The sequence below is a fragment of the Pogona vitticeps genome, chromosome 13 (genome assembly GCF_051106095.1).
Source record: "Pogona vitticeps strain Pit_001003342236 chromosome 13, PviZW2.1, whole genome shotgun sequence".
In the NCBI taxonomy this organism is placed as follows: domain Eukaryota; kingdom Metazoa; phylum Chordata; class Lepidosauria; order Squamata; family Agamidae; genus Pogona; species Pogona vitticeps.
The window spans coordinates 21,394,985-21,417,797 of NC_135795.1; the positions used below are offsets into that span (position 1 = coordinate 21,394,985).

Genomic DNA, 22,813 nt, shown 5'->3' on the forward strand with positions numbered 1-22,813 from the left:
TGGCTGAGGACCGGACCCGCTCGCCGGGACTTCAGCGCTGGACGCAGCGTCTCCGGCTGCCCCCTCGCTCTGTGCACCGGGATTTTCACAGATGATGGGGAGCGGGGGGGGTGTGTGTGGTGGAAATAAGAACGTGAAGCAGGTTGGCCTCCCAGCTACGTCAGCCCCCCCCCGGGGCTGTTCTTTTGACGGAGGGAGGAGAGGGTGACGGTGGAAGCCCCCCCAGGCAGCAGGGCCATGGTGGTGTTGATCCCGTTGTGCGTCTTCCTGTTCCAATGCTTGTGGATTCAATGGGGAAGGAGCCTGGCCCGAGCAGCTGCGGAGAGGGAAGCACAGAATCCGGGGAGGGAGCTTGGGGGGGGCATCCAAAAGCAGAAAAGGGGGAGAGGAGGTGGCCACCTGACCCACGGGGCCTCTGCCTCCCTCAAGGACCAAGACGACCCCAGCAGCTCCCCGGGTGGCTGAAGAAGGCCTGCCTGACGCCCCCACCCGCCCGAGGGCTCTGCCTCGGTCATCTCCCCTTCTTTGGGGCTGCCGGTGCCTGCCTGCTCCCCCGCCGCCATCGCCTCCCCCCCACCCCGCAAGGCAAGGCCTGGTCTCACAGGGGGTGCCTCGTTCTTCCAGAGTGTTATTTTTTTTTTAAAAAAAAACTTTCTTAGCAAAAGGCTTCTGGATTGGGCCTGTCAGGGCTTCGCTTTGGCCTCTGTGCTAACGAGCAATCGCGTGAGGGCCACTTCGTTGGTGGCAAATGAAATTAAAATGCCAGAGAGACACCCCTTCCTCCTCCTTTCAGGGATAAATGCTGACTCCCCTCTGTAGCCAAGAGGACTAGCTGCTTGAGTTCCAGTCAGACCAGCTCGCTGGAGTGATCAGAAGGTGTGTTGGGGGGGGTCCTCCCTCCCTGCTTTCCAGCCTCCCCCCCCCGACTGCTGGGCTGTCCTCTGCTCGCTCCTCCTTGTTCTCCCTACTTGGGCCGGGCCGGCCCGGGTGACTGACACGCGGGGGCTGAAGTGGCTGGCCAGGGAGGGGCAGCGGGCAGTCCAGCACCCGGCGCCATCTGTGCGGGGCCCTGCGACCGAGCTGCCGGCCAGCTGCCGCTGCTGAGCCTCCACAAGCCCACCGGGGTATAAATAGACCCGGAGAAGCCCCGAGAGGTCCTGCCGGCCACCGCGATTATGAGGGCACTCGGGCTCTTCTTCTGTTGCTGCGTGGCCCCACTGCTGCTCCTTGGGAGGGCAGGTACGAGGCGGGGGGGGGCGCCCTGGGCTTGTGTGTCTTTCTGGGCTTATTCCCCCTGGAGGCACTTTGGCCAGGTTCCCGTGTGGTCGTGGGGTGGGGGTTTGCCGTGGCCTTGCCACGCTGGAGCAGGGAGGTGCCACTTGCCAAGGGCCTCAGGACTCGGTGTGCGTGTGTGTATGTGTGTGTATGGGGGGGGGGAGAGGTTTCTGTCTCCCCTAAGGCAGGGCGGGGGGGGGGAGAGAAGGGAGAGCAGAGGTGGCCAGTGCAGGATACCTCGCCCTTCCTGGCACCAGGCTTGAGGGCAGCTGCATGTGTGCGCGTGGGTGAGCGGCCCAGGATCAGCGCTCCCGGCCACGAGCTGCACCGGGGAGGAGGGGCAGAAGGAGTGGAGGGGGGGCAGTGGAGGGGGCTTCTTTTTCTCTCCCCCCCCCACTGCCGCAGCAACTGGCTTCTTGGCTCTGGGTCTCACCTGCCTCCCACGCCCTTGGCATCGTGCAGGGCCACCGCCCAGGTGCTGTGCGATGCCTTGAGCCGCCCGGCCGTGGCGTGGGGGACCGGCGGGCAGAGGTGGAGGGTCCCTGCCGGTGCAGCCCTCATCCCCTTGCTTGCCCTTGAGTTAATTTGGTCTCTCTGGTGGAGGGCTGTCTTCCTCCCTGCCTGGCGGTGGCTAAGTATGGAAACAGGCATGTAACTGGACCCCCAGAGGGCCTCCTCCTCCTCCTCCTCCTCCCCCCCCTATTGCCTGCCCCCTGCCCGCCTGCCCGCCTGCCTGCCCGCCCGTCCTCTCTCGGCTGCTTGGCCCAGCCAGGCCAGCTGCTGCCTTCTCACAGTGTCAGCCCAGCTTTGGAGCCGAGGCTGCCCTCCATTTAAGGCCATCCTTTCTCATCCCCAAGAACAAAAAGGGGTGGGGTGTGCGGCCCCACCCACTCCTGCTGCCTCCTGTGCCCAGGTCCGGCTTGTTCTCCAACTTCACTGTGGAGCCTTGCTGGAGTTGGTGGCATGGGGGGTTGGGGTTGGGCCCAGGCGTCTTGCTTTTGGTGGGGTGCCACCCTGCGCTGGGCCCTGGTACCCCCCACCCAGCGGTGAGGCCCGTCTCGCTGCCAGAGTGGGGCCTTGGGTGGGGTGTGTGTGAAAGGCTGGGCTGAGCAGAGCTTGTCCTGTAACTGGAGCATCCTTGGAGCAGCGAAGGGAAGCCAGGTCTTTGGCTGACCTGTGCAAGCCCCCCTCCCTCATACCTCCCTGGCATCTCAGCGGGCTGTTCCTGGAGCGATGCTCCCTTCCTCTTCTGCCGAGTGGTGCTAAGGGTACCGCTTGGCTGGAGAAGAAGGAGGCGGCTCTCTCCGCTTCTGTCCGGCGCACGACCAGATGGGCCACCAAGACCCCCTTTTCCCGGCGCTGGGGACAGCTGGTGAGGACAGGTTTGGGGAGGGATGAAGAAGGCTGTTCCCCCCCCCAAGCCTTCCTGCTGAATCCACCGTGAAGAACGACCACCAAGCCTTACCTGAGCCAGGTGGACATGGAACCTGCAGGGGTGGCGAGCAGCGGCGTCTTTCCCGGAGTGGTGGGTTCCCAAGGCTTGGGAGCGCCTCCTTCCTCTCCGTCGGCCACCCCCCTCGCCACCGCTGGCTCTCAGGGGACAGAGCGGGGGGGGGCTTTCCAGAGCGTAGCAGCGCAGGTACCCCTCGTGTGGCAAGGGTGCTTTCCCCAGGTGCCCCGTTCAAGGATGAGGCAAGGTAAAGCCAGGATGCCACTTGTGGGGCTGAGGGCTGTCAGGAGCTCCCCATCTCTCCTGCGGGCACGCGTTGCTTGTCCCCCCTCCCCTTCCTGAGGCTCCTTCCGGCCTCCTGCTCTTCCAGGGAAGGGGGGCGATCCAAACCTGTCACACACACTCCCCCCCCCCCACTGCTCGCTCTGCAGTCCTCCCCCTTCTCCCTGGTCCTTCCCTCCCTCGCCTCCCATGCAGGTGGCACAGGGGAGCCCGGGAGGCTTTCCACAGCGGTGGCGGGGGGGGGCGCTTCTCCCTCTGCCTTAGCCTCTTAAGAGAGCCCGGGGGCCACCCTGTGCCCACCGCTTCGCCTGGGAAGGGCAACGGTCCCTCCTTAGGATGCCCACCAGTATTCAGGCTGAATCTTCCTGCTGCCGCTCCCCCCCCCCCGCCAAGTGGGCAGAGGCCACACAGCGAAATCCAGGCACGGAGGCAGGACGCGGGCGGGGCTATTTTTAGACCTGCTGGGGTTGCCCAGGTCAGGACAGCCAGAAATAACGGTTGGGGGGGGGGCGCGACGATGACGAGCAGGAGCTGGAGCTTCCCCAAAAGCTACGTCCAGCCGCTCCGAGGTCCCTTTTGCTAAGACGTCTCGCTGGACGCTTCCTGGGGGCTCGCCGGCGGCGAGGGGTCCTGCAACTGTTTCGCTCTGCAGCGGGCAGGCCGCCATCTGGGTGAAAGGCCGCCCCTTATTGCTTGGACGAGCCCGTGGAGTCCCCCTGGGTCCTGCCTTTTAGGGGCTCCCCCCCCCCCGCCTCCCTGCTCCTCTTTTGGTTATTGTTCGGTCCCGTCCGGCCGCTTCCCACTTGGGCTGCTGCGCCTCTCTTGGCGCTCCGCAAGCCCTCCGGCTGGGGCGCCTCGGCCTCTCTTCGGCGGGACGGCCACGAGGAGCCGGGGCGGCGCTTGGCCAGCCCTTGTCCCGCACGCCCGGCAGCCCCTGTTCTCGTCGGCAAGGCCGGGGGCAGGGCAGAGGCCGAGGGGGCTGGGCTGGCCCCCGCGCGCCTCCACCTGTCCGTCCAGGTGGCGAAACCGGGCTCTCCCCTGAGCCGCCACCCGGCCTTTCCGCCGCTGTGTCCACTAGAGGGCGCGCCCCTGGCCGCGCGGAAGGAAGGACCTGGACTTTGTTTCCCGTGTTTAGAGACGCCAGCGCGCCCTTCTGCGCCACGTGTGAACTTGGTTTAGGGCGCGGAAGAATGCGGAGGAGAGCAGAGTTTGGAAACGCGCCAACTCTTGGCTTTGAGTGGTTGACTGGAGAGATGGTGCGGCCAGGCTTTAGGACAGGGCTTTACTCCGGCTTTGCCGTGGGTGAAAAGGGCCGGAGAGGGAGGGCTTGGGGAAAGGTGGCCACCCTCAGGCCAGACTTGGGGAAAGTCGGCAAGGCGTGAATCATCGGCACGTGGCAGGAGAGGGGGCATGTCAGAAGGGGGTAGGTCAAGATCCCTCTGGGCGGCGGCATCAAGAGTTTGTGCGAATGGAGCCGCCGGACGCCCCCCCCGGCCCCCCCCCGCCCGATGCTCCCCTGAGGCTCGCGGGCATCGGCACTCTTTGTGCCTCTTGCCTTCTGTTTACCTCTTGCCCTAGAGACACCCCCACCCCACCCCCCTCTGCTCTGGGAGTCCTCAGGGGCAGGAGAGCATCCGGCAAAAACAGACGGGGGGGGGGCGTGTGAGGAAAGCCGGCTGCTTCAGTGAAGCCCTTGAGCTGCGCCCATGAGGGAAAGGGTGATGCCGGGGAGGGGGCCGGAGCCCAACCTCCTTCCTGACCTCAGCCACCACCACTCCCCGCAACCCCGGCTGGCATCTGGCCTGCCCTGTTTTCTGTGGCATCCCCGAGCCCTTGGCACAGCACCGGCGCGGCACCGGCGGCAGCCAGCCAGCCAGCGCCGAGGAGTCGTCCCGGAGAGTCAGCTGACGACGTTCGGCATGCGGGACATGCTTGAGCGTTTCCTCCCCAGCTGCCAAAGGAACCAAGGACTCTCCCCTTCCTTCCTTCCCTCCCTCCCTCCCTCCCTCTCTCTCTCAGCCCTCCTTCCCCGCGGGGTGGGGGCTCGGCCAGGGAAGGAAGGAGCGCTGCAAGGGGAGAATGGACCCCACTGGGTGGCCGGCCGGCCGGCCGGCCAGGGCGGCTCCCCCCCCCCCCCCAGTGGCTGGAGGGGAGGTATTTTTAGCCTCGTGAGGGAGGCTGCCGGGTGTTAAGCCCGTAACCTTCAGCCCCTTCTGCTGGAGGCTGACGCCCGCTTGCTTGCCTTCTGCCTGCGAGTCAGCGCCATTCCATACTCGGGAGGGGGGCCCGGGGTGGGGGGGTTGCCCAGAAGGAAGGGGATTGTGCCCTCTGGAAGGCATGGGAAGAGGCATGGAGAGGAAGCCCCCCCCTCCCCACCAGGCTGTTCCCTAGATGAATTGGACCCCCACCCCCAGAGCCCCCTTCTGCCGTTGCTGGTTTTTGCAAAGGGTGGAGGGACAGGGCTCGCCCCACGGAAGAGCTATGCAAAGTACAAAGGGAGAGCTTAGGCTTGAGGCGAGGGACCCACACATGTGGGTGTGCGTGCGTTGGGGGGATTATTTGACTGAGCCGCAGCTGTTGCTAATGGAGGTGGCTTGATTTCCAACACTTTCGATTGAGCCTCAGTTGGCGAATGAGACATAACGGCCAGCTGAGCGCCTGTGGAGGGGGTGGCTGGGCCCCCTCCCCTCCTTTCCTGGGATGATGGCCAGCCCCCCCCCTCTTTTTTGGCTGACTCCTATGGTTCAGGAGAGCGTCAGGGACACAACAGACATGGAGGCCAGACTTCAGGTGGGGTGGGGTGGGAGGGGGCGGCAATGGGCCCTCCCTGCACGCACCCCAGAGCCCTTGCCACCCAGGCGCAGATCCCACCCAGCCCTGGTTTGGGTTAGCCAGTTCCGTGTGTTTGTGTGTGTGCGCGCGCGCGTGCAAATGTATCTTGTGAAAAGGAGCCTCGCGGGCGGAGGCTGCTTGTTTCAGGCTCCTTTATTTCGGAAGGAGCCAAACGGCGGCAAGCAAAGCAGCCGGGAAGGCTACTGAGCCCGGCTTCCTCCTCTGTTTAAAATCTTGTCCTTTCCTGGCCTCCGGGGGAAGGAAAAGCAGGAAGAAGGCACTCCAGGGTTGGAAACTTGGGGGGGGGGGAGAGAGAGAAGGGAGCTTTCCAAGGCCCTCGGAGCTACCTGGGAAGGCCTGGAATGTGCTAAAAATCTTTCAGGGCGCCCGGAAATGCTGCCCCCCCCCGCCCGCCGCCACGGCCCGCTCCTCTGCTCTTCTCCCGTTCCGCAATCTGTGATCTGAGAGTCTCCCCCAGCTGTTTTCTTTCTCTGGGTGCTTGCTGCAAAGCAGGAAAGCAAGAAGCCCAGCAAAGAGGCCGGGACGGGGGGGCGCCTGCTGAGCCCCGCCCATGAGATCCAGGGTCGATTTCTTTCCGAGCTGCACCTGTCGGCATCTGGTGTATTGAGAGGGGCAGGAAAAGAGAGCTGGATTCCAAGCCGGGGGGGGGCGGTTTGGGTAGGAGCAGAAAAGGTACTTAGGAGACACTCGGACTGTGCCTCGGCTTCCAACCTCACTTGGATAGGAGAGGGAGCTCGCTCTGCTTCTCCCGCAGAGTCGTGTGTGCAAAAAAACCAACAACACGTGGGCAGTTTTGAGGAGAGAGTCGGAGTCGGGCCAGGAGAAGGCAGCCGACCAAACTGACTGATCGTGTTCTAACCATTTAGAACTGCAAGCCTCTGCCCGGGATGCTGGCACGGAAGACGCTGCCACCTTTGCTGAGGGTGCCTTGTTGCCTGGAGAGCCACGTTTAGTGGAGAAGGAGATGCTGCTGTACGGAGACGCTCCCACCACCCCTCCTGGGGCAAGGATTCCCCTCCCGCGCACAGGCAGCCTCAAAGCAGCCGCCGAGATGGGCGTGGACCTGGATGCCCACGCCGCCGGCCTCTCGCAGCCTGGCTGCCCCGAAGTCAGCCCTGGCCAGGTGACCGAGCCGGAGGGTGCCACGGAGGGGGGCCCTGATGCCGAGGGGCAGGGAGAAAGGGGTCAAGTCAGCCTAGAAGAAGGTCCGCCACGCTCAGCCACGCCCACGGAGGAGGAGGAGGATTCGGCGGGAGAGGAGGCTGAGAAGGAGCAAGGGGAGCATCCCGAGGGGGACGGTGGAGACCCCCCTCCGAGCCTCTGGAAGTCCTCTGAGGTGGGGGAAGAAGACAACCTCACACAGGAGGAGGCCACCGACCTGGGCCAAGAGACTGCAGGTGCCACTGGGGCGAAGGACTCAGGTGGCACTTCTCTCCCCACGGTGGATGTGGTGAAGCCACCAAGCCCACTGGCACCGGGCGTCCTGGAGCTGGACGATGAAAAAGCACCCAGGGAAGCAGAGACCGAGGAGGATGAGCCCTTCAGGGAGGAAGGGGCAGGAAGGGAAGGGGGACCCCTGGGCCCTGCACCCTCCTCTGGCTCGGAGGAAGAACAACCCACAGGGACAGAGACGCCAGGCCCTGGCGCAGATGAAGGCGAGGAAGACTGGGAGGAAGACTTGGAGGAAGAAAGTGACCCCCAGCTGGAGAAAGAAGGGAGAGTTGATGGTGAAGGAGGAAGAGGACGAGGAGGAGAGGAGGAGGAGGAAGAAGAAGAAGAAGAAGAAGAAGAAGAAGAAGAAGAAGAAGAAGAAGAAGAAGAAGAAGAAGAAGAAGAAGAAGAAGAAGAAGAAGAAGAAGAAGAAGAAGAAGAAGAAGAAGAAGAAAGAGGAGGAACAGGAAGGGTGGCCACAGAGGCAGAGATTTCTCCTGCAGCAGCAGCAGCGAAAGAAGAAGAAGAAGAGAAAGAGAGGGGTGTGGTCCAGGGGGAGGGAGGCGACCCCCAGAGTGGGGGGGAAGCAGGCCTGAGAGGAGAAGGGGGCGGCCTGGACCAAGAGGCTGAGGAGGGGGCTTCAGAAGATGCTCCTGGCCACGGGGCCAGCCTGGGATCGGCTCCTGCAGAGGACGGCCACCTCCAGCACCCAGAAGAGGGGACGCCGCCGAGCCAAGCAGAAAGAGGGCCGGATCCTTCCAGCCACAAGCACACCCTCAGCAGAGGAGAGGCAACGTCTTCTGAGCCTGACCAGCCCCCGCAAGCAGTGGACCCGACGGCCGCAGTTGCCAGCCCAGAAGCTCCCAGAAACCCACCGATACGAGAAGCTGTCCGCCAGCTCCCCCAAAGCCAGAGAGGTGCCGGCTTTCCTTGCCCCGTAGTTTGCCAAAGCCAAGAGCACAGTTGCAGACGTGCCCCAGAGAGGCTGGTCTGCTTGCGCCCCAGGCTGGCCTCTCTCCCCCCCCCCCGCCCCACTTGCCATCCGCCTCAGTTTTAGCTCGAAGGGGAGGTGGGCCACGGCCCCCCGTGGAGAGTAGCTGCCCAAGGTTCAGTTCCCCATCGAGCGGGATGGGGGAAGCTCAGGATGAAAGGGTGCTTTACTTTTGGGGTAGAGAAAGGGTCCCTCAGTCTCCTGCCGTGGGCTTCCTTCCATAGGCAGAATCCATTGCACCCAGGGACGCACACACACACACACACACACACACCCCGGATGTCTCGGCTGCTGCAGAATCAGGGTATTAACCCAGAGACGTTCAGTTAACCTTTCCGAAACACGACATGCAAACCAGAAGTAATAGCTGTTAAGCTAAGCAGTTGGTCTCATTACCAAACCATGATAATAATTAAATAGCAGGAAAGATAGATACAGGTACTGTACAAGTACGGGGGGGGGAGAGAGAGAACATAACTTCCCCACACAGACGAAAAGGAATTTTAAATCTGAATTTTTCAGCTTCTACTGTGCCAGATAATGGAGAGGTTGGCATAGCACGCATGCCATGCCAGTGATTAGACAGCCACCTGCCATTGTGGTGGGGGATGGGGGCAGGAAGCATGCCAGAGCAGCCCCTTGCTCCCCCCCCCCGGCTCTCGCACACTGCACTAACGCCAAGGGTGTAACTGGACCTCCGACCAGCCGGGGCTATTTTCGGGAACTGGGAAAAACCTCTCGGTGGCTGTCAGCTTTTCTGCCCGAACCAGCAGCACGCAGACAGAATGGCCGGCCTGAGGCTTTTTGCTGCCAGAGGCAGTAACTTGGCAGCAATGCTCCAGGGGCTTTCAAGGGGCTGCAGACAGAGTGGTATGAAGGTGGAAGCCCCCCCACACACACACACACATGTCCAAGGGATGTTTTGGGTTTCTTGCTAGGCACTTGCATCCGTATAATGCAGGCTGACAGCAGACCAGCCTATACAAGAATTTGTTTAGAATGAAAGACGTAGAACACTGGAAGTCTAGAATCAGCTTTCGCGTCGTCGTAAAGCAGGGAAAGCAATACCAAGGTAGTAGAAAGAGCCCTCTGCTCCCGGGTAACACATGGGCAGAGTGCTATACCTGGAGGGGTGTGCCTGGTGCGGTCTCCCATGCATGCATGCAGCTGTGGTGCTTGTGTACATGCCCATGTGCCTGAAATGCTTTTGCAGTTCCTGCGAAGTCTTGGAAGACGGAAATGGAACAGCGCCCTCGTGTCCCACCAAGGTGGCCGTCGGCCGAGTTTGTGGAAGGGCGCCAGGGCGCTCGTCCTGAGCCAGGCCCCTCCCTCCTGGACAACTAGCAGGGTGTCCTGGGTTTTCAAAAGCTTGTTCTGTAAAATGCAAAGATGGAGCCCCCTGAGGAGGTGGAGGTGGGAGTTTCTGTACCCATGGGGGGGGGGAGAGAGATGGGACTTTTCTGTCATCTTTGAGTTGCAACCCAGGACAGCTGAGCTGCAGGAGAGCCGCTGGAGAGAAGGCTCTCAAAGAAACCCCACCAGGCACACCATCCTGAGGTCTGCAAGCCATGTTCTCAGTTGCACCGGCTTCCATTTTTGACACCAGATGCTCAAACATGGAAGAGGAGTGGATGAGAATATATTTTGGGTTCTTGAGAGCCAGCATAGTGTAGTGGGTAGAGTAACAGGTTAGGACTCACGTAGCCTGGGTTCAGATGCCCTCTTGGATACAGAAAACTCTGAGGGTGGGGAGTGTGTGGAAGCGGCAAAACCACTCCTTAAATTTCTCACATACCTTGAAACCCCTCCACCCCAACGATGATGGTCAGCATAAGTCAAATACAAGTTGACAGTCCATAACAACAATGACTCATTTTTAAATGTCTTTGTACCAGTATTTATTTTGCATTTACATATTGGTGGAGTCCAGTCAGAGAAGACCCCCCCACCCCAAAAAGTGTTCTTTGGTGGTTATTTTCATTACTGCTTAAGCAGAGAGAGAGAGAGAGAGAGAGAGAGAGAGAGAGACCCTCGCTGTGAAGTCCGGACGCAGAAGTAGGATCAGTATCTAAATTTAGAAGATTTTCCCTTAGCAGCTGTTGGTCCCTGGCCAGGCACAAAACTCCAGCTACACTTGGCACCAGCGGAAATCCTTTGGGGTTGGGCGGCGGAGGGGCGGGGGAAGGAGAGGACGGGGCCAGGGAAACACGCCATGGTGCCAGAGACTTGAATGAGCCTGCTGTGGGAAAGCTCCCTCTGTCCCCCCCCTTTTTTTTTTTGGTTGCAAAAAAGGCCCTGGGAGTCAAAGAGGGTTTGTCTGTTCTCTCTGCAGAGGAGGTGGAGGAGGCGGCAGTGGGGGAGTCTGCCAAGAGGGACCGCTCCCACATCGAGAGCACCCTGAAGCTGAAGGAGGACAAACCGGCCGATGACTACTCAGGTAGCAGTAGGAGAGGGTCCCTGTGGTGGGGGCTGGGAGCCAGAGGGGCCAGCGGCCGCCCCCTTCCCTCCTGGGCTCAGCATCCGAACACCGACTCCACCCTTTCCATCTCCAGCACTCTGAGGGTCCAAGTGGTGTTGGGGTGTGTGTGTGTGTGTGTGTTCTTTCCCCGCCCTCCTTTAAGGGGCCACACCACGGGCATTTCCCCATCCTGCAAGCCACCCAAGAGCCGGACCCCCTGCCTGTCCCAGCTCTTCCAGCTGGCTGGGTTTGGACTGCCTGCCCACCTCACCTCTGGGAGGGCTCTCTCTCACAGGCCTCAGTCCCTCTCTGGAGTCTGGAGCAGCCGAGGGGCACGGCCGGGCAGCGCATGGCGGTCAACGTGAAGGTGCCAGGAGGGCCTGGGCCCCTGAGCCAGACGGAGCTGCTGCTACACAGCCCGGTCTGCCTTTCCCCGCCTTGTCGGGTTTTGCACCAGGGTCCTTCTGCCCACAGCACAGCTGCTGTCCCACTAAGTGGCCTCCTTCCCCCCCCCTAAAAAAAAGTGCACAGGAGAGGGAGGGCAAAAGAGGCCCAGCCGGGCAGTGGGACAGGCAAGCAGCAGGACAATCCTACGTAGGGTTGCCAGATACATGGGTACCAAAAGGAGGACATAGAAAGACAAAAAGGAGGACAAAGGAGGACCTACTGAATGTTTCCTTTGAATCGTTCCAGATTAAACCCACAATCAATACAATTTTATTACAATAGCTGCCAATAAATGTCTCTTAGTGAACCGACCAAGAAACAGTCATGTTAAAAATAAAAAATAAATTCAATGGAGGCTTTTTTTCAAAATACTGGGGGTGGGCGGGCAGGTGGGGGAGGGGACAGCCAGGGCGAAGGGGGTCCTTCCACCTCTCCCCCTCCCATCCAAAATTATAACATAAAATATACAAAAGCCTGACATTTTAAAGGTTTTTATCTTTGCCTGCCTGACGGAGGACATTAGGCTAAAAAGGAGGACAGGTCCTCCTTTTGCCTGAAATCTGGCAACCCTAATCCTGCAGCCTTCTCTGCACAACACTCGTTCCTCTGCCCAAGCTACCCGTGGAAGGCCAGTTGCCATCCGACATAGCATGGCACTGAGGAGGGGGGAGCATGCTGGGGGAGGGCACCACTGAAGTTCCCCATTTTCTGGTGCTAGGCAAACACTCTAGGCCTAGAGTGGTCCTAACCGACTAGATAGGCGGGATATAAATCAAATAAATAAATAAATAAATAAATAAACTCACTCAGGCATTTAACCAGTTTGTTGCAACAGTTTGCTTGGTTTTAATTTTTTTCCCTTTTAGTGGGAATCGTTGCACTGTTGCCATGCTATCAGTTTGTAGTATGCCCTCCCCTAACACCCAAACAGGACAAAGCGTGAGATGCCAATATTTCAACAAGGCACTGTCTACCCCTGCCTTCTTGCCTTTCTCCACTGGGTGTCCTCTTCTGCCAGGAAAGCTGTGCTTGCAAAGCGCTCCCTTTGCGGGACCAGAAAATCCACACACACACAAGGGCAACCCCTTCGTCTCCTCCCGGCAGTGGTGGGTGACACGGGCTTGGACGCAGGCAGGGACCCCACGGCTCGGCTCAGGACAGGGCACGTGATTCCCCCGAGAGCAGCCGCCCAGCCAAACCTCACTGAGCAAAGGCTCCTGCGCAGCAAGGAAGGAGGCCCTGTGCAGTAGCTCCTGCAGAGGATGCTGGTCTCTGCCCAGGCTGCCCCCCAGCTCCCTGCTGGGTGCCAGGGGGACGCCATCTGGCGCAGCAAGGGCCCCTGCAGGTGAGGCCGGTGTTGATCCAAAGGTTTGGGGACAGGAGCCTGAGGGAGGGGCAGTCGCTCAAGGCCAGGCGTCCCCATCCCAGCTGCGCAGGAGAGCCGTCCCACAGGAGAACTCCGCCGGTCGGAAAGGCACCTTCTTGGTAGCAGGCACGAAGAAGGAAGCAGACCGGCCTGGCCTTTGGGCCGGCCCGTTTCTGATGGGTCTCCTCTTGGTCTCTGCCTTCCCTGCAGCCATCCTGCAGCGGCTGCGGAAGATCTACCACTCGTCCATCAAGCCCCTGGAACAGTCGTACAAGTACAACGAGCTGCGACAGCACGAGATCACAGGTAGGGCAAGCAGTGGGAGAACGCAAGGGAGGGCTGGAGCGGGGCCTGCCGGGGGGGGGGACCCACCTCATGCCCCCTTTGACCCTGGGCTGGCCCAGGTTGCCAGGGCGGTCTGAGATGGAGCCAGGAGAGAGGGCAGCACAAGGTCCACCCTCACGAGGTCCTGGAGACCTCCTGGATTAGAGCAAAACAGGGTTGGCCCCCTGCGGGGAGCGCCGCCCTTCCTTCTCCCGACAACCCTAACCCGTCCCCTGCCCACCTGCCCCCCACCCCCCCCCCAGCGCCAGCCCTCCCTGCCTCTGCGTGGAGTCAGTCGCTCCGTCAGGCTTTCCGTAGCCACAGACCAGGCTCGCTCTTTGTGGTTGTGTCTGGAATTTCCTGCATGTCTCTGCCTTTCTTTTCTTCCCCCCCCACCCCAAAAGTGACCCATTTACAAACCTCGGGGCTCTCCAGGCCTGGCAATAATGTCGTTCCCCCAGGGTATATTCGAGTGAGTCTCTTCCGTTAGGCTTTCCTTAGCCGCAAAGAGGCAGGGGCAGCTCAGAGGAGAGGCTCAGGCTCCTTGCTGGCCGGCCCGCCTGTCCTGGCGTCCTTCTTTCCGAGGTGCAGACACCTGTTGGCCTCGGCACCAGGACCCTTGGGCCACAACCCCCTTCTGTGCAGGCGGGCGCGGGCAGCCCAGAACTCAGAGGGTCCCGCCTGGGGGTGGAAAGCACTGCTCACACATAGAGCTCCGGCGAGGGCAGCCCGTCGTGCTACCAGAAACAGACCCCATCGTCTCAGGACAACAGGCTCAAAAGTTCCTTCTCCGAATCCTCCTGGGTTCGAAGTGGGGCAACTCTCCCCCCCCCCATTGAGTCCTGCGCAGGCATGCTCTCCCTTCCCTTCCCTCCCAAGTCCTCACAGTCCTCCCCTTGCTCCCCCCCACACACACACCAAAGAAGATCAAAAGAGGCTCCTTGATCTGTCCTGCTACAGAGATACCAGTTCTTGGCAGCCTGCAAGGGAAAAAAAAAACCACCCAATTCTTGATTCTCACAAGAAAACTGGGATAGGATTTGCATGCAGACCCCCTCTGGAAAATATGTGCATGAGTGCCTTTCCTGGCAAATGGATAATTCCTGATTCCGGTGTCTCTTATGGGGCCAGACGGGAATGGAACGAACTTGAATTATCCATCGGTTCTATGCCCTTTCTCAGAGAAGGTGGACCCACCTCCCGCCCTTGAGCGACACCTAACCAAGCATCCCCCCCCAGACCCTTTCCTACTCATGTTGCTTTTTCTTTTCCCCGCCCCCCCTCCTCTCCTGCCTGACAGCTTATCCTGGACGCACCTTGGGCACTTCAGCCACAGGTGGGTATGGCTACCTGTCACTTGCATGGGAATGAAACGCCTCCCAGGGTGCCCCCCCTCTCTGCTTCTCAAGTACCAACACGTGCATTCTCACATGCAGCCGTGTTTACTTGAGACGTGTGCAAACAAGGAAGATCCACGTAGGAAATGCGTCCTTGGTATGGTCCTTCCAAGACATCTCAGGCCAGGAAGGATCCAGAGGGGTGCCTCCGTAGCCTTTGCTGGGGGTAGGCTGGTGTGGCTAAAAGAGACCTCCCTCCCTTTCTAGCTGCTGGGACTCTTGGAGGTGGCGATGGGTGAAAGCAGGTGAATGAATGCAGTGGGGCGCCGCTGTCTCTCCCCACCCACCCCCCAGCCTGGCAGCGTTGGGGTCGGGACGCCTCCATCCCTGGCTGGCGTGGATCGCCTGCAGGGAGGAAGGGACTGGCTGGCTGAGTTTGATAAAGGATGCTTCTGTGGATCTGGAGAGTCAGGATAAATATCCTGGGGCTGCCCTCCTCTTTGGAGAAAGATGCCTGAAAGGGCTGCTTAGAAAAGACAAGGGGCCGGAGCGACCAACCACCCACTGCCCCCCCGTGCGGCTCTTCCTTTCCCACTGCAGATGGAGAGATTACTTCCAAGCCGATGGTGCTGTTCCTGGGACCATGGAGCGTTGGGAAGTCCACCATGATCAATTACCTCCTGGGGCTAGATGACACGCCCTACCAGCTCTACACGGGTAGGTGCCTTCCTGCTTTGATCCCTGGGCTTGATGCACAAAGCCATCCGTGTCGGTTAAACCGGAGGCCTCCCAGGGGCTGGCCCCATCTGGCCCGGGGGTGGGGGTGGGGGTCTGCAGCTAGGACCAGGAGGGCGCTGCCCAGCCTTGCAAGCAGACAGAGTGGGTGTGCCCAGGCCTCAGACTGCACACACACATGCACACACACACACACGCTGCAGGGTCCATCCTGCCAGGGTCCATCCTGAGCTGGCTTCCCCACTTAGCTGCCGGAGCCACAGTCCGTCTCCATGAGGAACTTCTGGCTTCCCTGCATGGAGCCAATTAAGAGGAGCCGAGTGGCCGTTCCTTTCCGGTTCTCCTGCCCTCGGCCTCCCTCGGCTTCTTCTCCCTTTGATATCCACCGTCAGCCGAGCAGACACCTTCTTAGTCAAGGCCTCTGTGGTCTCTCCGAGCAGCAGGTCCTCCGCTTAAAGGCTGGTGATCATTTCCCCCAAGAAATGGGTTGAGCCACTGGAACTTCCTCCGGCCACAGGTTTCCTCTGGACTGAAGACAGCCGTAGAAATTTTCCTGCGAGCCCCATCTCTGGAGGGGGAACAGTGGCTCCACCCTCTCTCTTGAGGCACTAGCCCTGTTTAAGGATGATGGCGTGCTACTGTTCAGAGGAGAGGGACATCCTCCTCCCTGGAGCTGGGCTGGAATTAGGAACAGTGGGAGGACACTGGGGAAGGGGGCCTTCCATGTCACCTGAAACCATGTCTCTTAGCTCCCTGGGCTGTACGCACTTAAAAGATGGCACTCGAGGGCTGGACTCCTTGCCTGGCTGACCTGAGCAATGCCAAGGGGGTCCTGGCAGGGCAGTTTGGACTTTCCTGTGCTGTGTGTCCTTTGTTGGGCTATGAGAGCGATCGGCTTTTGAATGCCAACATCCGTGTTATTTGAATGCCTTTATTACATCCCCTTCACCCTGCCTGATCTGGAGCTCTTAAGATCAGTCGGGGGGGCGGTCCCACACGGCTCCCCTGGATCTTGTTCCCACCCTCCTTCTTTGCCCAGGGGCCGAGCCCACCACCTCGGAGTTCACCGTGATCATGCATGGCTCCAAGCTCAAGACCATTGAAGGGATCGTGATGGCTGCAGACAGCGCCCGCTCTTTCTCGCCCCTGGAGAAGTTTGGGCAGAACTTTCTGGAGAAGCTGATTGGGATTGAGGTCCCTCATAAGCTTTTGGAAAGGGTTACTTTTGTCGATACCCCTGGAATAATTGAGAACCGGAAGCAGCAGGAACGAGGTAACCCTTTGCTCCTTAGATGTTCGGAGGGCTTGGAGGGGAACAAAGCAGAAGGTGTCCTGGGGATGAGCCCCAGGGGGAAGTCCACTCCAGCGTAAAATCCCCACTTATTAAAGGGTGAGACTTGAGTCAGAAGTCCTGGGTGTTTTGGCAACTGAACTATTTCACAACCAGTTCTCATTCTTTCAACATCTGCTCCTAAGGCCATTCTTTCTGAGTGTGCACAGAGGTACAGAACAGGTTGTTGCACACTTGTGCAAAGCTATTTAAGAAAAAAAGGAAATGAAGAAGGGCCCAAGAACAGAATACAAGTTAAAGAAAGGAGAACAGGGTTATTATACCTTGCCCAGATGGCTCATGAAAAAGTGTGGGATATAAATATTCTGAATAGACAGATAAATAAACAAATACATTTCAGTACTTCAAGATAGTATACGTACATGTTTGTCATCAATGTGACTTCACTATTTGGCCAAACAATTGAATGGCCCTTTTCCAGTTTTCAGGGCCCGTTTCTCCACTGGGTGCAGCCAGAGAAGAATTTCCCCCAAGGGTGGCAGGGGTTCCTGGGGATGTCGTGCAAGGGCTGGTCCACGTTCCAGACACCCTCCCACATGATGCTCTTCTCCTTCCTTCCCCCCCCTCTCCGGAACAGGCTACCCATTCAACGACGTCTGCCAGTGGTTCATTGACCGAGCCGATCTCATCTTTGTCGTCTTCGACCCCACCAAGCTGGACGTAGGCCTGGAGCTGGAGATGCTTTTCCGGCAGCTGAAGGGAAGAGAGTCTCAGATCCGGATCATTCTCAACAAGGCCGACAGCCTGGCCACACAAGAGCTCATGCGCGTCTACGGAGCCTTGTTCTGGAGCCTGGCTCCGCTCATCAATGTCACGGAGCCCCCCAGGGTCTACGTCAGCTCCTTTTGGCCCCTGGATTACCATCCGGACACCCACAGGGATCTGTTCCTGAAAGAAGAGATCTCGCTGCTGGAAGATCTCAACCAGGTGATTGAAAACCGGCTGGAGAACAAGATCGCCTTCATCCGCCAACATGCGATCCGAGTCCGTATCCACGCGCTCTTAGTGGATCGCTACTTGCAGACCTACAAAGACAAAATGACCTTTTTCAGCGATGGGGAGCTAGTGTTCAAGGACATTGTTGAAGACCCGGACAAGTTCTACATCTTTAAGACCATCCTGGCCAAGACCAACGTCAGCAAGTTTGATCTCCCAAACCGTGAGGCTTACAAGGACTTCTTTGGGATCAACCCCATCACCTCCTTCAAGCTTCTCGCTCAGCAGTGCTCCTACATGGGGGGCTGTTTCCTGGAGAAGATCGAGAGGGCCATAACCCATGAGCTGCCCGATCTCTTGGGGAGTGTCGGCCAGGGGAAGAAGCCCAGCGTCCTCTCCTGTGACACCACGGGCTGCGGCGAAACACCCAAGAACCGATACAAGAAACATTAGCGGGCTGTCCAGTGCAACCACTCCTGTGTTCCTGTTGGTGAATGAGCTTATGTCTTATCTGTCCAAGAAGCCGAGTTTTGCTAACCTTTCGAGTGCTGTACCGGCAAGAGCTAAAATACAATGAGGGCTTGGAGTCGGGGCATCGATGGCAGGGAAGCTGGGCAGGCCTAGGGGAGGGAATAAAACACTGTGAACATCTGACTTTTCATATCTCATCCGTGCTGTCATTTTAAGTAAGAGGCCATGAACCCATCAATCGAAAGGAGTGACCTGTCTCTAGCGGCGGTCCCTGACCCTTGCCTATGGCCCTGAGTGCAAAGGAAGGAAGGAAGGAAGGAGAAGGAAAAGGAAGGAAGGAAAAGGAAGGAAGGAAGGATTCAAGTGATGAGAAAGTGTTAATTAAACTAACCCTTTGACATTAGGAGAAGCATAAACATGTCTTGCCTTTAACCGGGGCAGTACCTAGTTCGTGCAGCATCCTGGATGCTCTACGTGGGATTGAGGACCAGAGAATCCATCCCATACTGTAGATCTCTCGCTTTTCCTTCTTGGCCTCACGGATCACCATCATCTGCCCTTTTGGGGGCAGCACCTTCCTGCCACTTCGCTCCGTCCTGCCGTTCCTTTCCGCCTCTCTGCTTCCTACCCAAGACTTGGAAAAACCCGGGGAATCTGCAGTCTGCCTTGCCTGCAAACTAAGCAGCAGGCATCCTTTCCCCACTCAGGAGGGTCAGCCCTCAGCACCAGTTAGGGTCCAGAGGGCTCTTCCAGCAGATGTCATGGGAAGCCTGGCCCTGCCTGAGGTGGCTTCAGGTGCTTCAGGTTGAGGGTGCAATGGGCACAGGAAGCTGCCAGAGCGAGTCCGGAATGGTGAGCCGTAGCATCCGCTTTGTAAGAGCTAGGCAGTGAATGGGGCACGGCCCCCGGTTGTGCTGGCAGCTGAACCTCTCTGACTCTTCGTGTGCTCTTCCTTCTGCTCCTCCTTCTCTTCCTCTTCCAGTCCTTTTTTTGCTGTGTTTTACAGCCGGGTTGTCCTTGCCAGTATTTGTATGCTTTGGCTTCTCCTTCCATTCCCACAGTCTTGCATCCCATCACCCAGTTTGTAGCTAATTCAAGGCTGCAGGTTCTCCAGCACCCCATCCCTTGCATGTCCAGGAAGAGACGAGTCCTCCCCCCACCCCCGCATGCGCACACAGTCTTTTGCCAGCCCAGCCAGTGGCAGCGCTGAACCCGAAGAGCATGTGCAAGGGTGCTTTTCCAAAAGAGAGCAAGTGCTCCACAGGACTTAGCTGGCTCTTTCGGCCTGGGAAGGGCCCCCCCGGTCAGTCCGAAGGGAACGTCTTGATAGAACAGGCTTGTGAGCGTTACTAGCCCAGATTCGTGCCAAGAAGGGCCGCCAGGCAGACAGCCGAAGGCGCCGTGGCCCTTTGGCTTATTATCTCCCCCTCCCCATGACAGCGCAGGCAAAACGTTTGGTCCCTTGACAGAGGAAAAAAACTGGAGAATCGTGAAAGGCAGTTCAGGACTAACTCACAGCTTGGAAAAAAGGAACCGGCTGTGAAACCAACCCAGAGAGAGAGAGCAGCTGGCAACGCCGGCTTTCAAAGGCTCGGTTCCGAATATTCCTTTGGGAGGCTGTGGCCCGTGAGGGGCTCCTTGTGGGGCCTTGCGGACTGGCTGCCAAGAGGGAGCAGAAGGCAGGTGCTGGGTCTCCCAGAGGAGCAGGCTCTGCGCTGGGAAGGAATTTCAGGGTGGGGGGCTTTGGGCAAGGCTCTCCCCGGAATGGGAACCGCTAAGCAGCCAGGAAGCGTCAGGGCAAGGACACTAGAATCCAGAAGGGAGCAGGGATGGGTCCATGCAGAGGGTTGTCCCAGGTCGGTCTGACGGTTGCTTTCCTCTCCTCTTCCATCTGTTACCTTCCTTCCTCCCTTTCTTCTCTCATCAGCTTCCTCCCGCCCCCCACAGGGTCTTCTCCAGTTAAGAGTCTGTTCTGGCTGATGGTCCAGGATCTTTGCCTTCCAGCAGGGAAAATGACACAGGACATCTGTTGTTTACCTAGCTTTCCCCCCCCCCCACACACACACACCGAGGCCCGCCTGCCTCATCCTCTGGGCAGGGACTCTCCAGCAGAGGGACCCCCCCCTTCCTTCCACCGCTCGCTCGCTCGCTCTCCTTTCCTGTTCACTCATCCTCCTTGCCCTCTTCCCTCTTAGAAAGACAACATCAGCAGGTAAATTCTGAGCAGTGGCCTGGGGCAGCTCTCTGCAAGAAACGTTCTGAGCAACTGGCACCGGTCAGGGTGGAAGCCCCAAAGCAGCAAAGCAAGGGAGGGGACGGTTAGGTTTTAGCACAAGTATGAGAAGCTGCCAGAACAGCTGGCCCCTCCAATTAACAGCTGGCTCCTCTCTGTCCCGGACACACAAACCCTTCTGGCCCATCAGTCCTTGCAGGAGGGAGTTTGTACACCTCTCTGTTCGGTCAAGTCACCAAACCGAAACCCTCCGTCCACTGTGGGGCACTTCTTTTGAACAGCCTTTTGGACAGATACATTTAAATAAATTACATAACTGTAATATATTTCCAGTTAGTGGTTCACAATGATACTCTGTATTTGGAGAGACCATGTACATCAGCCATTCAAATAAATTCTGATAATTTCCAGTCTTGTGCGTATGTGTCTCGGTGTGTCTTGCCTCTGTTTCTAGGTGGTGATCTTGTAAAGGGTAGATAAAGGAGCCTGGGGTCTAGAAAACTGGGTGGGTGGGTGGTAGTCTCAGATACCCACACATGGCTTGACGCCTCCCACTGGATTTTAGTTTGGGCCCACCAATGGCAGGTTTATTTATATAGACCTACCATTAGGTTTATATAAATAAAGCTACCATCGTCAATGACCCTTCCCGGCACTCAGGTGTCTTGAAATAAGCAGCCATCCTAAGGATCCTGCTCCAAAAGAGAGGAGTTGCACCGGGGAGACTCTCCTTCCTTCCCTCTTTGAGAAGGAACGGCCATGCTCTGCGCTGAAGCTGTTGGCCTGGAGCTCCTTAAAATCCCACGGGAAGGGCTCTGCCTGCTGTCTTGCTGCTCGGCTCTGCCCCTTGGCCATCCCAAAGCGCTCCGATCAGACCTACACGCCAGATCAAGCTGCTGCAGATCTATCCCTTTGGCCCCATTAAGTGCTGGAACCACTCAGGGTCTTCCTCTGCCCTAATTCTCTGTGTCAGTGAATCATTCAATAAAGAGGGAAGCGGGCTCCCTCGGATGTGGCCTTCCGTCTCTTGCTGGAGGCTGGCTGTGGTCTGAATACTGCTGAGATTAAGGAAGGGGTTTCCCCACTAGAGCGGGGAAGGAGGGAGGAAACAATTCGGGGTGAGCCCTCAGGAAGTGGCCAGACCACAACCGGGTGGAGGAGAACTCCCTCTCTTCCACTTGCCCCAGCTAGTCCCGTGACCAGCTTCCCTGCTGATTGGGGGCAGGGAGCCCCCCCCAAAGGCCCCCACACACCTGAGCCTTTGCTGACCTGGCTGGCACACCTGGCAGGGGCTTCACCTGCTGCCACGAAGGCATGTGACTCTGGGATTTCTGGCAGGGTCAGGTGGGTGGAAAGGCACGCATTGCTCAGGGAAGGGAGCGGCCGCCTGTTTGAAGGGCCTCCTGCGCGCACACACATACACACACACACACACACACACACATGCATGTGCACACACACACACACACACACACACACACACACACACACACACACACACACACACACACACACGTACGTACGTGAGCAAGTGTGCCCAAAGCTGTACCTTGGCCTCCCAGGAGAGGACATTTCGGAGCCCTCCGGTCACTTCAAATGTCTTGGTCAGCTCCCCATATTCTGGTCAGCTTCCTCCAGTTATGACTAGCAGGAAACAGAGCATCCTATGCCTCAGGGCAGGTAGTAACCGAGACAGAGCCATGGTCCCCGCCGAAGCCAAGACCAGCAAATGCAACGGACCCCTGGCGCAGGATCCCTTTCCTGTCGCAGAATCTTCCACGAATTTGTCTAATGTTCGTACGAAGCTGTGTGACCCCAGGTGGGGCTGGGGCGTGTGCCGTGGCGAATGATTTGGAGCAGGTTTGTGTGTTCTCTGCTTATTTTCTTGTTTTCAAGCTGGAGTGACCTTCCCCCTTAACCTCCAGAAGAACCCCCCCCCCGCATGGGATATGACATCATCCTCTCAGCCTTCTGGCTTGTGCCCAGGCCCTGACGCTTCCTCATCTCTCTGGCTGTGCCTCTGAAGGGCCATCCGCCCAACTTTTAAAAGGAGCCTCTTTTCTAAGGACTGAGGGAGGTGGTTTCAGCCCCATTTCGGACACATCTCCACCTGTTGGGGGTTTTCCCCGCCTCCCCTCTCAAAGGAACAGCCCTGGTTCAAAGGCTGAGGCTGGTTACTCCACAGGAAGGGCGTAGAATAAGAGACTGAGCGCTCCTCTACCGTTAAGGCATCCGGTGGATCAGGACTGACGCTGAATGGGGTGGTGGTGGTGAGGTATTAATTCTCGAGCAAAAGTGGTTTATAAAGAAGCACAATAAATAGCACGCCATTCATAAAAACAGCTCTAACTACAAATACCCAAAGCATTGTCCATTAAGGTTATACGCATTTACTTGGGGGAAAGAAAGCCCTCGTGGAGAAACATGCACCAAGCTGGGTCCCCAACAGCTTAACCCTACGCAGAGGGAGGCCTGCTGGCGCCTGTTGGTTTCCATCCCACCCAGGACTGGGTCTGTTAAGAGTGACAGCTGCGATTTGAGGGGGGAAAGGGAGAACACTCTGTGACAGCAGCTGAGGACTCTGTGTGGGAGCCAAAGATGGGAAACCATGAGGCAGGAAGCGATCGCAGCACGCAGGGCAAAAGCCGGACAAGGCGGGCAGGGCCAGCAAAAAAAAAAAAAGAGCAATGGAGGGAGGCGAGACGGAGGGAAGCAGCAGGATTCACCACAATCCCGCTAAAGCTTAATGGCTCCCTGACTTGAGCCAAGCTTAGCGGCGCTCCCATGCAGCCGGATGGCTTCCCCCTCCCCCCGTGGAATAATTGGCTGTCTCGGTGGGATCAATCAATTAGCTCTAACGAGAGGCAAAGGAG

General features: G+C 58.4%; 1 protein-coding gene across 6 annotated transcripts; it reads left to right on the forward strand.

Moving 5' to 3' along the window:
- Positions 1 to 1,011: 1,011 nt before the first annotated feature.
- Positions 1,012 to 20,350, forward strand: SRL (sarcalumenin). 6 transcript variants are annotated; one of them, XM_072982994.2, is made up of 8 exons: positions 1,012 to 1,239; positions 6,727 to 8,208; positions 10,615 to 10,722; positions 12,764 to 12,859; positions 14,178 to 14,213; positions 14,815 to 14,931; positions 15,989 to 16,222; positions 16,878 to 20,350. In XM_072982994.2, exons 1-8 carry the CDS (start codon positions 1,176 to 1,178, stop codon positions 17,687 to 17,689), a joined length of 2,949 nt encoding a protein of 982 aa, XP_072839095.2. In that variant the 5' UTR covers positions 1,012 to 1,175; the 3' UTR covers positions 17,690 to 20,350. The 6 variants fall into 6 exon arrangements, with proteins under 6 accessions (XP_072839095.2, XP_072839096.2, XP_072839097.2 ...); XM_072982995.2 differs by having other exon boundaries at positions 10,615 to 10,719; XM_072982996.2 differs by lacking the exon at positions 14,178 to 14,213.
- Positions 20,351 to 22,813: the final 2,463 nt, after the last annotated feature.